At 42.7% G+C, this 16,648-nt stretch overlaps 1 protein-coding gene across 3 annotated transcripts in view; it reads right to left on the bottom strand.

Annotated features, from left to right (window-relative positions):
• The window catches only part of UNC80 (unc-80 homolog, NALCN channel complex subunit), a gene marked incomplete at both ends in the record, with an annotated part of 134,769 nt that overhangs the window by 47,871 nt on the left and 70,250 nt on the right, over positions 1 to 16,648 (bottom strand). For all 3 annotated transcript variants that reach the window (XM_082483916.1, XM_082483915.1, XM_082483917.1), the window contains 10 exons: positions 966 to 1,066; positions 2,595 to 2,738; positions 3,265 to 3,396; positions 4,446 to 4,632; positions 5,147 to 5,278; positions 5,654 to 5,835; positions 9,150 to 9,288; positions 10,018 to 10,125; positions 12,217 to 12,414; positions 16,032 to 16,132. In XM_082483916.1, coding sequence (XP_082340042.1) covers positions 966 to 1,066; positions 2,595 to 2,738; positions 3,265 to 3,396; positions 4,446 to 4,632; positions 5,147 to 5,278; positions 5,654 to 5,835; positions 9,150 to 9,288; positions 10,018 to 10,125; positions 12,217 to 12,414; positions 16,032 to 16,132 — 1,424 coding nt within the window. The remainder of the gene's footprint in view (positions 1 to 965; positions 1,067 to 2,594; positions 2,739 to 3,264; positions 3,397 to 4,445; positions 4,633 to 5,146; positions 5,279 to 5,653; positions 5,836 to 9,149; positions 9,289 to 10,017; positions 10,126 to 12,216; positions 12,415 to 16,031; positions 16,133 to 16,648) is intronic.

The raw sequence follows: 16,648 nt of genomic DNA, 5'->3' as shown, positions 1-16,648 counted from the left end.
ACTGTCAGCTTAGGACAGAGACTGCATCATATACTTCTTCTATGGCCCTCATCCTCTTAACTCACAGCAGATCTGAGCTACTGTTATGCCCATGAATATGCATAGGACAACCCATGCCAATAATGCATCTGCTGAAAGCTTCCAAGGAAATACACCTGTCCTCTGTGTTGTCCTCTGTGTTCTGTACTCACGGTTGTAGCAGGCCTATGAAGAGATGGTAAAACAGCACACTATGATAGCTCAGAGGCCTCTGAGGCTGGACAGGGTAGAGCTTCCATCTCAAAGATACTGCACAAAGAGAAGTGAGCCTCTGGACTTAAATAGAAGCTTTGGGGACTACGGCTGAGAAGTCTCAGGAATAGTGAGGCCACTGAGACCTGATCACTCAAGCAACTGAAAAGCAGCCTTTTCTGGCATTTCTCAAAGTTGAATATTCATTTTGTAGTCAGTTTTTAGGTGGTGGCTTGGAAGATGAGGACAGTGATATTATTGATGTTGTACACCAAATGTGCAGTTGAGAAAGTGGTATGGAGAGCCTCACTGCCTTTCATGCAGTCAGAACTGGTATCCCTTTCTTCCATAAAGCTCAGCCATAGCACTAAAAAGCAGTCTAATAAGCCAGGGAGAGACAAAGCCACCCCCATCTTTCAGAGAAAGCTGAACAGAGTGGCATGGGTTGAGGCAATATTGCCTATGTTACATAGAAAGGGTTGTGCTTCACTAAGCATCCGTTCAAAGCTTGGCTATAGAGCAAGTCAGATCCTTAGTGGTGGTAAATCAGCTACGTCCCATTTACATTAGTCGACAAAGACTGAAGCCAACTGATGATATGGCTTAAAAGACTTTGAGCTACATTACAATAGCGAATCTTCTTCTTCAGTGATGCCCACAGAGTGATTCTGCTTGCAGCTGTGCTCCCCTGCTCTAAGCAATACATACAACCACTGGGGAGAGGAAAAGTTTACCTGTCGGTTGCTGATTGTGAGCTTCTCAAGGAAATGGCGGAGAACTGTAGAGGGGTCTTCAATCAAGCAGTTCCACAGGACCTGCTGAGCAACAGCGCTTACTGTAAAAGAGAAGGAAAACAAGGTCAGAACCTTCTTGCTTGGAAAAGCCTTGAACTGGTACACTTAGATGCCAACGTTCCTAACCCTCTACCATAATTGTCATGTTTTGTACTGAAAGACACAGTTTTTTGTACTGAAACACACAGCACCTCTTTGAGGCACTAGGATTCCTGGTCATCAGTGCAGTCATCTCAAGCAATAATGACAAGTCTAATATTTGAACCTTCTCTAATTACTGCTGATATGACAGGAAGCACTTCATCACTGTAGTCAGAGGAATGATAAAGAAATAACCAATTGGATTCACAACTCCAGATGGACATATATGGCAATTAAAAAACATAAAATCATGTACTTTTTTGTTCATGCATAACAGTTGAATTTCATGGTGATTCATTGAGTGATTTTGTCTGGTATCGGTGAACAGTATTACATAGTCAGCAGGGAATTTTGTTGATGATCAACTCCCCAAAGTGCAACTAATTGCAATCCTGTGAATAGTAACAACAACAGAGAATTATTCATTATTTTGTTTTCAGTACTCAGTTGCTGATCACAAAATGACACATACATTCTTTAGGTGGCTGACTACGTCCACCCAAAACTGAATACAAAATGTAACAGAAAGTTAAATATGCAATCAGCTGACATGATGAATAATGGGAAAGGAAGGAAGAACAACAGTCCACCATCTGTAAATATTTTAGAGAAACAAATACAGAAAAATGCATTATTACTTTACAAATACATCACAGACCACAACCAAAATGTTCAGGCTGTGTATAGGTAGCTTTCTGTTTGTCACAGGATCAAAGAAATGTTGGTGGGAATAGACCTCTGGAGATCTCTATTTTAAGCCCCACTTGGAGCAGGACTGTCACCGACACCAGATTGTGTCAACCATGACTTTGACTAGCCAAGGATTGATAACCACTGTGCATGAAGAATCTACGGAAATCGCACTATGCTCCTGGTTATGAAGTTAATTTCAAATTTCTAACCTAAACTTCCCAAGTTATAACCTCTAAGTTAGAATTCCTCTAACTCATTATTTCCTTTTCATCACACCAAGTAAGCCCAGCTTCTACAATCACTCCTCACAGAACACCTGTTTTAGGCCTCTTACCATCCTGGTATCCCCCCACTCGACCCTTTTCAGCTTCTCAATATCTTTCTTGAACTGGGGGCTTTTTCAGGGTCCCAAAAAAGAAAAAAAAACTCAAAACCAAACACAAATCACAGAAAATAAAGGGAAAAACCCTACAAACGCACATTTCTGTTGTGAATCTACTTTCAAATAGATTTTGAGGATTTAATAGATTATTCATTAACATTTTAACTAACATATATACTCATAACGATACAGAGCACACAATACTTCTAGGAAACATCAACTGTGAGCAAATACAAGGTTGTGTTACACCACTTTAGTTATGGCACCTAACAAATGTAAGCCATTGTTCATAGTGTGGGAAGCTTCCACCACCCTTGAGCAAGAATCCCTTGAAGTTTAATTTAGGTCAGTACCAGCTACTCCATCCTCCCGGACTTCTCCATCTTCCATCAGATGGACAATGGGGAGCACTGCTGCACAGATGCATGCTGGAAACACAGCTTGAGGTGGTTGTGGCACATGATGGTTTGGGGTATGCTCTGTAGTGTGTTCTTCATCTGGAGCAGTAAGAAGAGTAGAAGGTGAGTGTTAGTGAATAAGCCATGGTAATATCCAGGTAGGTTAAATAAACATTTATGTTAGCTGCTGTACAAACAGAACAAAACGATAGGCTATCTGATCGCTGTGCAAGCACAGCAGATTTACTGCTATCTCCAAGAAGAAACTGAGCCTCCAGCCAACTTCTTGATCAAGAATTTTCATTGTAAATATATATTTGTTTCAATTCACATTTCTCTTCTTTCAAGGAACCCATTTTCTTTTTTGAGGAAATCCCATTTCATTACCATTTTTTCAGCCAGAGTGCTCTCCATGGCACTACTCTGTAAATGAAACATAAGTAAGGGATGATATTGCAACAGCAGGAGTGAATAAAATAATGCAGGGCAGTAATTTATTATAAAGTGGCTAAAGCTTGGGAATACATTCAGCAAAAGGAAATGCCAACAGCTTTATGGGTTAACAGGAAAGGCTTCCAGTGGATGAAATCCTAGGAAAGGATATTCCAAAATAAAGTTAACCTACCTTCTGCACTGACTGCTGACCGTACTGACCAGACAGAGCCACGGCGGAAAGAATAGTTCCTATGAGATGTACTGGAGGTGCAGGAAGGACTCACAGAGAGACGGCGGGAGGCCAGGTTGGCAACTTCTTCTACTGGCAAAGAAAATAGGAAATGTCAATCCAAATTCAACTGACAGGCTTTAGGGAACTTTCTGAAGGACAGCACTTACAGCCAAATTGGAACACTGAAAATTCAAGTCATGTAACACTCAAAAGGCACAATTTAAAATCTATAAAGATCGGTCAGATAGGTAATTTGCTCATGCTTTGGGAACCAGTAGAGCATTGTTCCATAAGCGTTCAGTGTGCTGGTGAGTCACATTGTAACTGAGTTGGCTCTATACTTCTCATCTACATCCTGTTAACCATCTTAGTTGCTGGTGCTTAGTTTTCCCTAAGAATTGGGATTTCTGCTCAAAGATTTCCCAATGTATATTTAGATCTGAACATCACTGTACTCACCTAATGATGCATACCTTGAAACGCCTTTAATGAAATCATTGTGCTCTGTTAGCCTGGACCAATAGAAGTCCTTACCCAAAGACTAAGCTTTTCATGATTCATGTCATGTAACTTTGGCCATCTGAAAATTTGGTACAGAGGCTGAGCTGGTCATCTAGGCTCCCCCACTAATCACCATAAAGGTAGAAAACCCCAGGGGCAATTCAGCCTATGTGTCTTAAGACAGATATTGCTAAAGGGTGATTCCTCCCACCCTTTAATTATTAAAGGGTTAAAGTTAGGAAGGACAAATTTCATACCTAGTGTCACATATTCTCATTGTGTTAAATGCTGCAAGATACTGGGAGCTTTGAGATGTTAAATGCTGGCAAGTTCCACTGAAGTTGGGAGAGAGGGGTAAGGAGGTCCAGGTAATACAGTGAGCCCTCAATACCTCTAAGGTTTTGTGCTTTTCTTGCACTAATTTTTAATCACAGTTTTTCTCAATGACTTGAACTCTTCAACAAATGGATGTGGTTGTGACTTCTCTAACACTACCAATCAAAGGTCCCTTCCAACCTTAGCAATTCTATGATTCTATGGTTCTAATGTTCCTGGACATCACACCCCTAAGCAGTGCTCTGTGTTGGTGGCAGGTGCTCTCAGGTTCCTGCAATGCAGTTCCTGGCCCTGGAGCACACCTTCTTCTTCCTGCTCTGAGCTTGGTGTGCAGGTTGGCTCGTAGCAGGCCTCCTGAGTGATGGGGATGGCAGTGATGAGACTGGCTTCCCGGCCCAGGCGCTTCTTCTCTTCCTCCTGCTGCAGGTTCTTCAGGATGTGCTCTGCTCGCTGATGGGAACGCGACACAGCTCTGGCTGAAAATGACTTCTGTCAGGAAGAAAAGAAAACAAACACAGCCTGAAGCCGCTAGTTAAGATACACACATCCCGTGTTTTCTGCCAGAGAACTTGGTGGCATTCGGCAATTGTTTCTAAATACAAATCAGTGGTAGCTGAACAGACATTCACGAGGAGACTCCTCGTGGAGCTATGTCTACAATAAACCTTGGTGCAGACTTCTTCCAAGAGACACCACATGAACCAGTGCAGGGAAAATGGTCTGTCAGACAGTTTAAGCAAACTAATCTTCTCTTGGAGAGAGAACAGCTGTGTGCTCTTAAGACCTGAGTTACAGTCTCATGCAGGGATATGATATGCAGTACCGTACCGCAGTGAACAAAGAGAAAAACCTTATGACAATGTGGAAAATTCTGTGTGCCCTACATGGACAGCATACTAGATTTTCCCCAGCTGAGGAACACAAGAAGACTCAGAGTTTAGCCCACATCTTTTGCCTTTAGCTTCCTCCATGCTGCTATAAAATAAAACCAGTGCTTGCTTACCGACTGATCTTCATTTATAGGATCTTGCACACTCCCGCTGCATTGAGGGACCCAGGGGGGGTCAAACATTGGCACAGATGGCATCCCCAGGACAGGAGAAGGCAGAGTGAAGTTTATACTTGGAGGAGGGATCTAAGCAAAAACATGAAAGAGATTTTGTTACAGCAAACTATTATTAATGTCAGTACTGCTAATTAAACATGAGCACAAGTACCCAAGACATTGATTACCTCTGCAAATTCTTCCTAACTCCATATCTCACTATACTGTAACACGATGCATGACACATTTCTTTCTTTCTCTGATGATTTTCCTGACCTGTGTCCCCATTACACTGTCCCCATTTTATACAGGAGTTCTGTATCACCTCCCCCACTAGTGTGACTTACACCACCATTTTTTTCTCTAAACAGATTTTCAGCCAATTTCATGGCAATGTGTCATTACACATCTACCCCACAAAGCAAGCTGTAAATGGCAACTTTGTGTTTCACGTGACCTACCTACCTTAAAGATCTGCTGTGCTCCCTCTTCCATCCTTGGCCAGACTTGATACCTAAACCTCCAGAGTGTGTGAAATTTGAGAATGGCATTCAGTCTTTGCACTGTTTCTGGGTGATGAAATTCAGACATCAGCATGTCAGAAACGGCCTCTGGCACTTTCACAGCACACAGCAGGAACATGGCAGCTGCAGGGAGAGGACATCTGATCATCTGGTTTCCTTAATAATGTGTTTATTTGGCAGAGAAAAACTACAGCTGTACAACCTCCCCCAACAAAAGAAACCTAATCTTGGCTCCAGAAATGAGATCAGCAGTCTACCAGACCTAGCGAAAATTGTACTGCTTCGTGAAACTGACCACATGTGATTCCACCTTTTGGAACCACACAGTATTTCATGTGATGCTTGTAAAACGTTCTGGAAAACCTGCTTCTAAAATAAAACACCTCGCTCTTCTCACTAAAATCTCAGTCATGACTGGTTTTAAAAGAAGCATCTCTTGATGTAACTGGACTAATTCAGTTTGGCTTTCAAAGATTCCACTTCCAAGTGATTTCTGTGATGATTAATAAAGGCAAGTTTAACAGAAGCTCAACCTTCCCCTCAGAGCAGGAGGCGGTGCCCCAGCAGAGGTCTCACCTGTCTATTTGCATGGATAAAACAAAAAAGAAAGGTTCTGAGTTAAATGGGCACAGTGCAATGATCACAATCTGCTTCCAAGAGAAAACACATTTGCTATGAATTGAGAAACAAAGGACCACATCACAATGGAAAACAGCAAAATAGAAGTTGAGCTGGCCCAAAGTTGCTTCATTGGAGCATATTTGAATATAACCGTACACAGTCCAACTCCAAGCCGATGGAGGCCAATTAATTTAGATGGCTATCTGAGAAGCACCGAGCTGGAAACAAAAGGAGGGGGAACAGTGTTACTGTGGGAGTTCATTGGGTGTCAGAGAGCCCATGGTTTCTTTGACCAGTAGATCACCACAGATCACTAGAGACAATTTCTCTAGATTTGGTGGCTGTTCCTCCACAGTAGAAAGAGGATGTTTGCCATTGTGTTTGCCTTGACATTTATTCAGAAGGTGCCAGGCACGAGAGCTGTGCTGATGAGAGGCAGTCTGAACTTCTGCAGAAAAACAAGGCTGCTCTTTGACTGCTCAGGTCCTGCTTTGCACTGCGAAGGCGCCTGTTCCTGCTCCAGATCTGTAGGGACTCTCCTGTTTCACCAGCTCAGAGAACTTTCTACTCTTTGGTCTTTTCAACGTAACTATGTCAAGCCTTTGTAGGACTGATTTAAAAGTGTGAGCTCATACTGAAGTAACCAAAAAAAGAAATAATCTTGGAAGGGGTCAGTAGATGGTGCTGTTGTACACTAGCACAGGAGTTAATGAATGTAATTTATGCTGGGGCTGAAATCACTCTTGCTACTAAAAAAGCTACTACAAACCCTCAAATGGATTTTAATCCTCCCTCCAGGAAGGGGAGGAGAAAAATGCATCTCAGAGGCTGCTCCTCCTCAGGAAGAGCAGCAAAGCTTTTTTGCCTTCCCTGTGACCCATGGTAAGTTTTTCATAAGAGAGAAAGAGTATCCAAAATTATTCCCCCAGAAAGGGACTTGAAGTGCACTTGAATGCAGTTTTGGGCAGCTTGTTTCTCTCCTTTATTTTGCTCCTTTCTCCTCCTGTCTGCACACTTAGCCTGGGAAAGGCAAAGGTGAAGGGGAGAGCACAGAGAAGACCTGTGCGCTGAAGTGCACTGTACACTGGTGGAGCAGAGGCAAAGCGAGGGAAACAGAACTGAAGAAGAACGTGAGATGTGGAGTCAAACAATGGACTTCAGGGCAGAATTCACTGCCAGCTGTTGAAAACGAAGCTAGATTGTGTGGCGAAAAGGGGAGAGATGCCTGAGGAGCACATCAAAAACTCTTGCATTCTTAGCAGCTTTTGATAAATTGCCTGTAATTTAATCTCCAGTGTAAAAAGACCTGTGATGGCTCCCTTAGATGCACAAATATGGGGAAGCTGGCAATCTTTAAGCCATTTCCTTGGGTGCTGAGGGAGGAGAAAGGTAGAATTTGAAAGTTGTGGGAGACTGGCTTACAAACAAATTTGATTGCTTTAATATATGCTTGCTTTAAGCAGTCTGTGTTGCGTGTGAGGGATGTTTGTATTTTCTAGGGTTATGGCTCGTGATTTCTGAACACATGGCATTAGCACACACTGGCTATGAGCATTTGGACAGGACAATAAAACTCTAAGGGTCCTCCTGAGTCACATCATCTAATCCCTTTCACAAACTCTTAAACCTGAGAGCGTTTGCTCTCTTTTCTGGTGGTTACAAATCTGTTTTCAAAGTGAAAGAAGTCATAAAGAGATCATACTCAACTGTACACTACCATGGCTTAAAAAATTCTTCCTCCTTGACTGGTCTGCTGTAGGTATGGAGAGCAACAGTATCAACTCAGTCTTCACCTGAATCCATTAAGTAAATATCCTCATCATATAGGCTCTTCATTCTTCCTCCTCTCCTAACAGTCATTGTACTTCTCCAATGTAAACGTCTCTTTCTTCAGCGATCAGAATTGTGCATGGATGTGCAGTGTTTTAGGTAATTGTACAATGTACTCTACAGCAGCATTAATAGTTTGAATCTCTAACGAAATACCTCTTCTGACACATCCTGACTGTATTTATTTTTTCCACAGCTAAATTCTGCTCAGTAAGTCAGCCATTTTCTGGCAACTGATATACTCTGAATTCTTCCAAACCTATGTCAGTTCCGTGGAAGAAGATTCAAGCTCATAACAGAACAATTCTTCTTATTAGTTTGCAAGGACATAATCTTACACTTTGTAGTAATAAATTTCATGCCATGTCTGGAATTTCTTTTTCAAGGTAATAGTCTCACAGGTATATGATGTTCTAATCTTCTTCTGTCTTAAAGGTGGCTCTCAACTATGTGTCATCAGCAAACGTCATCTGCACAATTTAATACCAAGTGGAAACAGAAAATTTAGACAAATACCATACCATAAGACTCCTTATAGAGCAACGCTACTGTCTCCATGCAACACGAGAATTTTCCTTTCAGCACAACAGAGGAGCTATGACAGTTCCACTGTCATCCCCCTTCTCAGTTTTTGTATTAGCCCTCAACTGATACTAACAATTTCCATGAGGCAACATACAAAATACTTCAGTAAACTCTCTACAGATTAAATCACTGTGTTTCCTCTGCCTACAAACCCAGCTAAACACAAATACTAATTTTGATGCTCTGTAATCATCCACCACAATCAGGATCTGAGAGATTGCCTTCCTGATCCTTCTGACCACCTCTTTTGTACTGAGCACAAAAACATGAAGGTCTATAAAAACCAAACAGCGCCCAAGAGGCCCTTGGTGTCATTGAGACAAAGCTGTGTTGCAAGGCCCTGTGATCTACTGTGAGCTGTGCAGCCGGGGTAGCCATACTAAGTGGCTTTATTCTTTTACCTGCTGCTCCAGCCATGTGCTCATCCACACTGAGCAGGAGCTCCCACGCTGCTGGCTGGATGTCCCCATACATCTCTTCCGTGAGGATAGGAGCTGCCTTGATTAGCAGTGACAAAGGTGCAGGGGAGAGGCTCATTACCTGCAAAAAACCAAGCCAAACAGACGAGCTGTGCGAACTACCCGCAGTGAACAACACACTCAGTATTTTACCCTAGTTTTGGTCTGCAGATTACCCACTAATAACCTCTAGTTTCAGCCATTTCACATAATGGTCTATAGAAGAACGTTGCTTTCAGCCTACACTGAAAGAGCAGTGCTTGCAAGCTAGTTCCTTGAGTCTGTTGCTAGTCTCTCACGTCACCAAAACACTGATAAAGGAAAAGCCAAACTCTCTCGAGGTGGTGCACAAACAACGATACAGATCCATGAAAATCTCTCAGACTGCCAAGAACAGGCCTGCAAAGAACCTGTTGCTGCTTCAGGAACACTGAACAAAGAATAACAAAGAAAACCATTGCTGTAAACTGACAGATTGTATTTAAATGCATTTCTGGATTTTTAAACTTTTGTTTTATTTTAATCTTTTGTATCCCCACTTTTGATGCATGCATTGCTGTGGGAAGCCAGGGATATAGACCCCAATTTAGTGGAGCTACACGTTTAAAGAATTCTTTGATGGGGTTACCTTAAGAGGCTTAAATTTAGCATTACTCAGCAGGGGAAAACATGCAGGGCTGAACTGACTGATATTCAGGAGCAACGGTTCTTCACACAGGCTTGGAGATCCATACACATTTTCCTTCTTGTTGCACTCTAACCTGACATCTATGTACCAGCCTCCTTAACTAGCACATGGCCTAGTCAGTACCTGGTGCCTGATGTATTTTAGCATTCCAGAGTCCTTCTTCCCTTCCAAGTTGATATCAATAACTCTCTTTTTTAGAGAAGGAGTTCTCAAGCATGACTTGTCTGAGCACTGAAAGGAAGAAAAGAAAAAAAAAAAAAAAAGAAAGCAGAGTTTAGATTTCCCAAAATGTGGAAAGGGAGGAGATCATGTACAAGAGAAAAACCCATAAATTAGAAGCTGTCTAGTACCAGAGCTGTAGCACAAAGCCTTCTCCTGTGCTGGCAACAGGCCTAGTATCAGTGAGATGACATATCTCATCCAAATTTCTTGTCTTTCTAACAATGCTTTTCCCAATAAAAGCTTAAGGCAGAAGCCAGTCAACCAAATGAGGAATGTGCTGTGTAATTTTCACAGGTGGCACACCCATGTATTTCAAGAGAACAGTACTTTAAGCAGGTTAGAGGTTAAAAGACTACAGCTTCCCTGTAAAAAATTACCAGCTGAGGTGTTTAGTGTGTACACCGTTGATTCCTCTCAGCTACATATATCTTCTCTTCTTCTTCAGAAAGCGTAAGTGACAACACATTTCAGGACTTGAGCTAATGCCTGCCAGAGAGCTGTCCCTAGCAGATTGCCATGACAGTGAGAATGACAAGTCCTTTTTATGTTTGTTATTCACAATACCAGGAACTTTTCCTAGAATGTTAGATTGCTACAGACTCCTCAAGCTAGTAGCCTGCTGATTAACACGGTGGTCCTCATTTACCAGAGAGCTCACAAGCCTCAGCCAGGTCTGCATATTGCAGCTACCTGCAGCCTTTCATTCTGCAAGCTGTGAGAGTAAAAGAGAGGTTCCTCTGGAACCCAGATAAACGTGGAAATGGTGCCCATGCAGTCAGAGGATGACAGCACTTGAATAATACCGGAGCATGAGGAACTAGGATGAAAAGTCTCCTGTCACATAAAATTCAAAAGTCCTCAATTGTCCTGCAGTGACGTCTGTACAAACATGGTGCGTGCGTTTGTAGGAAACCTTATTGTCCCCCAACTTCTTTTTTTCCTTGCTGTTGCTTAAAGGCTTTGGTGGTTTGATGGATGAAGAGATGTATACCACTTTGCCTTGCAATTCAAAGTTGGAGATGAAACAAGACACAGTAATGCGGTGCTCTTTTGCTACCTTTCATGGACACTGCCAGCTGCCTATCTCAAGCCTGCCTTCTGTAGAGGAAATGACTGCCTCTCTTCCTAAATCACTGATACATTACTTTTCTGTGTCAGAAGAAATATACGGGGGTTACAGTTTCCAGGAAAGCAGAATCATTACCTGTTGTTTCCTCTGCTCTGTGCTGTCTTCCATACAAATACCCTTCAATTTTCTAACTTAACAGGAAACAAACAATCTGCTAGCTGATGAAGAAACATTGTGAACTTGTCTCCTACTCCTTCATTTTCCACTTACAGGGATGATAGCCTCTTCACCCAATTGAAATCTTGATCAGAGTTGCATGAACACTTTTGTTTTCAATGTTACTACAAAGTAGTTGAATGACTCTGCCATTGCCAGTATTCAGAATAACTGTAGTCTGTCTGTTGTGGTCAGGAATACGAAAGTATTAACCAACTGTTGACATGATTCAGTTGGTACCTGGGTGGGCACTTTACTGAAAGCAGAAATATATTTCCACTGAAGTTAAAGGCACCACTTATCTTGCTAAAAAGGCACAATCTTGTTTGAATATCCTGCTGAATTGATCATTAAAAGTGTGTCACTAAAAAGACTGTAACATTAAAGACTAATGTATACAATTCTTGGAACAGCTCTGAGAGCTCAGACCTAAAAGAAAGAAATTATGCAAGATTTTACGAGAATTTCAAGAGTGGGTCTTATTAACAGATGAGAAGAAACATGAAAAGAGACTGGACTCCAGGGGCTGATAAGTAGAGGCCATAAAAGAACACTAAAATTAAAGTGAGGTTATAAGCTTTTAAACTATCTTATGAGCAACTAAGATTCTTCCCAATCAATACAGATTACATTCTTTCCATAATGCTAAATGAGTTGATAGGAGTTGGTTTTTTTTTTACAGCAGAGCTGTGTTTAGGGAGGGTCGTGTTCATTTTGTCATGAAAGAACTGTTTGAGTACATTATGCAGTCCTTGAAGGTAATTATGACCTGCCCAAACAAACCCCACAACATTCTGCTTTTTCCATCTACTTACTTCCTTTTGCTTTTTGCCTCTTGCCACACTGTTCAATGTGCTGTTTTCTCGCAGAGAGTCCACTGTGTCTCCGTACAGGAGCTTGATAGCCCGGACAAGGCGAGCACAGGACCGGCTGTGGTGGAGGTAGCAGTGTGGGTGACAGTAGTCAATGTGGGTACATATGAAACTTTGCTGGTTGCATAATAGGATCATAACCTTGAAAAGAAATAACAAAAGAGCATAGTTACCTATAGAAAAGAGAGTTACACAGAGAACTGCATAGGGCAGCCAGTGATAGGGACAGTCAAACTAACTTTTCGACAGCCTAACTAGGGAGGCCATGAAGCTCAACACAGATTTTTGAAAAGGTATGTGTGTCTCTGCAGAGCTCCATACTTGCAAGTGATTTACAAACTAGCTAGGCATGGCTAAAGAAACATTAGAGTTAACACAGCAGACAAAGAGATGGAGTTGCTGTAGATGCGTATGTTTGGCTGGTGGCAAGATCAAGGCTGAGGAAAACAGTATACTCTCAGTTTGTAGAAAAGCTGTTCTATCACCAGATGAGGGCTTAGACTGGAAATTGTCAGCTACTCAGTCATCATTAAAGCTGCAAACCCACCCGGTTTGGGGGTTAGTTTCCTTCAAGGAATGGGAACAGAAATGTCTCAGTACGCTCTCAAGTAGGAATAAGCTGTGCCAGTTGTTCTGCCTATGCTTCCCTCATTGTGCTTGGGTCGGCCATCCAGCCTCGCTTTTCGTTAGCTGGCTCAGTTACTATTTGTAGTGGTGTTGCCATATGGCAGCAAGGAGCTGTAAAACCCATCTAAGAAACAGAGTAAATATTTGGGCATTTAGCTATTCTGAGCCCTGCTTTGCTGCAGCAACACTGCTATTAGTCCCTAAAGTAATTAATTAAAGAAAGCCTTGGGTAAGTCTATACTTCAGTGACTGCTCTCTGGTGTAACTCAAAGGGTTTCTTCCTGCAGGAGCAGAGCTCAGTCCAGCAGGTCTTTGGTCTTCATGTTACACACAAACCCAGCCACTTAGCATTCTGAGCGGAACACAGGCATCGCCAAGTCATTCACACTGTAGGTCAGAACTGGTTTTTATGAATCCTTCTCTTCATCCCACAACCTAGAGCAGAAATGCACAGAACTACCAGGAAGAGCCTCTACCACCTTTTCCATCCATTTATTGTCTGTGCAGCTGCATTCTGCTGGCTCTCTCAAGTAAGGCAGCCACATCACTCTCAACCTTCAAATATTTAGGCTTCCAAAAAGTCAGGACCTTAGTTTAAAACAAATCTGTGCTGCGTATGTGGGATTCTTGTCTTTGACAGCCTGTTCTGGACTCATGTTATTTTGGGGTCAATCAGGAACATCTCAAACCACCAGTGTTGTATCAATGTGCAAATGGTATAAATCTGATCAGCATTGTATAGCCTCTACCCAGCCTCTGGTCCACTGTTATAACTTGTAGTTACAGTACACTGACATAGAGTGAGGCTATCACGCTCCCGGCTGCCATAAAGGATAGGTAAAGGAAATGCTGGTGCATGCATATAAGTAACTGGAACCAGTGATCCTTTTGAGTGTTTTTTTCATGACTGTTAAGTAAAGCAGATTTTTTGTTTTGCCTGTGGTTTTAGTGACCATCCACCCACACCTTCTTTCCAACAAACGAAAAGAGAAAGTTCTCATGCAATATTGGTACTTGCGTGGCATTAACTGGAACAGGTGGTTTTTCAAATCTTCCTTTCTCCTATGCAGGCTGATCACATGTAGAGTAAGACAAACATCTCAAGTTCCCTTCAGTTTATGCCTTGTGTTTATGAGTCCATGCATCCTCCCACATTGAGCAAAGGCACCATCATTTATCCTAAGCTGCTAGCTAGGAAGATGTCTTTCTCCTCTAACAATTAATTGCCTAGTACACACTCTCATGTCTAACATACTCAGTTTAGTTTCCAAACCTGACAGAGAAGCAGGGTAGTCGGGGGACTGAGGGACTGAGCTTGGAAGACATGGCATTCAAGTTCCCCACCCTGCCAACCTCTTCCAAAAAAGACTGCTTTTCAAATCAAGAACTGTTTCTGACATTGCAGTATTAGAATCACAGAATTTTCAGAGTTGGAAGGGACCTCTAGAGATCATCTAGTCCAACTCCCCTGCTAAAGCAGGATTGCCTAGAGCACATTACTCAGGACTGCATCCAGACGGGTCTTGAAAATCTCCAGAGAAGGGGACTCCACAACCTCCCTGGGCAGCCTGTGCCAGTGCTCTGTCACCCTCACTGTAAAGAAGTTTTTCCATGTATTTGAACGGAATTTCCTGTGTACTAACTTGTGCCCGTTACCCCTCATCCTGTTACTTGGAACCATTGAAAAGAGCCTGGCTCCATCCTCCTTCAACCCACCCTTTAGATACTTGTACGCCATAATAAGGTCTCCCCTCAGCCTTCTCTTCTCCAGGCTAAAGAGTCCCAGCTCTCTCAGCCTTTCCTCATAAAGGAGATGCTCCAAGCCCTTAATCATCTTAGTTGCCCTGATTAATCTTGTTCTTGCCCACACCCGATAGGAATGGGGCAGTGGAGACTGGACTGTGGGAATTACTTGGGGGAAAGAGGGAGATATCAACTCATTATTGACAGCTTGTCTTTCCCAAAGACAACTCAGAAGCCAAAAGGCATCTGTCCTCATGCACATGTGCAGAATACAATCAATCTGTGCACAGGGAGTCAATCCAACTTTTCTGCAAAGCATGGGTACACAGGCACACTGACCATATTGCACCATCACAGAGTGTCATGAGGCAACGGATGAAGAGGTGTACAGTCCTTGGATACCAGTGGATTAAACAGAGTAGCTGTGCCCAACTGACTTTTGGCATGTCTAAATCATGGGTACAGAGATCACCAAAAGGGATGTCTTAGGCCCTGCAGGACCAAACCACATTTGCACTGTTGTACTCCCCGTCTGTTGGATAGAGTCGAAGATACACAAGGCCCTGTTGGGTTAGACATTGTGACAGAATGCATCTAAAGGAATCAAAGAAAATGTTCCAAAAGTATTTCTTTTTCCCCACAAGATGCATAATTAAGCTAATTTTCATAGAGTTAATGGAGTCAAAAATACATAAATTGGCTCTAAAAGGGGTTGGAAAACCTCCCTGAGGAAAAGTCTTCTGGTAGCTAGCACACATAGTGGTCACAGCAGAACTGCCAGCTCAAGTAGCTTCTAAAATGCCGTTTCCCAGAAGCCGGGAGCCCAGCTCACACTGTAGCCCATTCTGTTACTTTTCCTGAACTACCCACTATTAGCCATGCTGGAGATAAGATACCGAGCTAATGGTTTTCCAGCTGAGGTAGCATGGCTGTCCCTGCACGCCTAGAGAGAAATAGTACCTTTTCCCTTACAAAATAAATATACAAAATGGGCAGGGTGGTGAGGCACTGGAACAGGTTGCTCAGAGAAGTTGTGGCTGCCTCATCCCTGGAAGTGTTCAAGGCCAGGTTGGATGGGGCTTTGAGCAACCTGGTCTAGTGAAAGGTGTCCCTGGCCCAGGGCAGGGGGGCTGGAATTAGGTCATCTTTAAGGTCCCTTCCAACTTTACCCATTCTATGACAGAGGGAGCAAGACAAAACCTTTCTGGTTTTAGTCCATTTTAGAAACGGCAAATAGATGATTTCCAAAGGTTGCAACTTACTTACACTTGAGATTCTTGATGCTACATGGAGAAAGCAGTGATTGTGATCTGGCTATCACCAACACAAAGGTTCTCTTTTTACTGAAAATGCCATCCTTGAGAGTGCTGCCGGCGACTCATACTTACATGCAGCCATGACATGTTCCGATGATAGTTCTCCTCCGTGCCTGTGTTGCTCAGCACCTCGGGCTCAATGCTAGGTTCGCTCGCGCTCCAAGGGCTCCCTTCTTCAAAAGAAAAATACCCAAAAGGTGGTTGTTTTTATTGCTCCCTATGTGCTTAAAGACTAGGGACAGCACTTGTAAGCCAGGCCAGCCTTGTGGGAACAGACCAGAGTACACAGAATATGCCACACTGGAAAGACTGCATTTGGACACCCCTCCCCAATCCTTGTATCATGCTGGCTTGACAATTACAAGAACCATATAGACTCGGCTCACAGGCCATCTTGTCAGTAGGAAACACTGCTCCCTCCCCACTTTTTTCTTAATGGAAGGGGAGAAGATAAACAAAAAACATCAGAAACAAATTCTTTGGACCATTCAGATGCTGCAAATGGTTGGTTTAGTGATCTGCATTGACTGGGCTCTGTGGTTAAAAATGTCAACAAAACTCCAACCAGAAGTGGCATCCAACTGGAAATGCCAATGGGCAAAGTCACTGCCAATTGCCCATGGAAACTGCTAATGTCATGGGGATAAAAGGGGAAAAAAATCCTGATTCTAGCGCTCTAGCTCTAAAGA

Source organism: Vanellus vanellus (assembly GCF_965231255.1).
Source record: "Vanellus vanellus genome assembly, chromosome: 5".
Classification (NCBI taxonomy): Eukaryota; Metazoa; Chordata; class Aves; order Charadriiformes; family Charadriidae; genus Vanellus; species Vanellus vanellus.
This window is presented reverse-complemented; position numbering and strand designations above follow the sequence as displayed.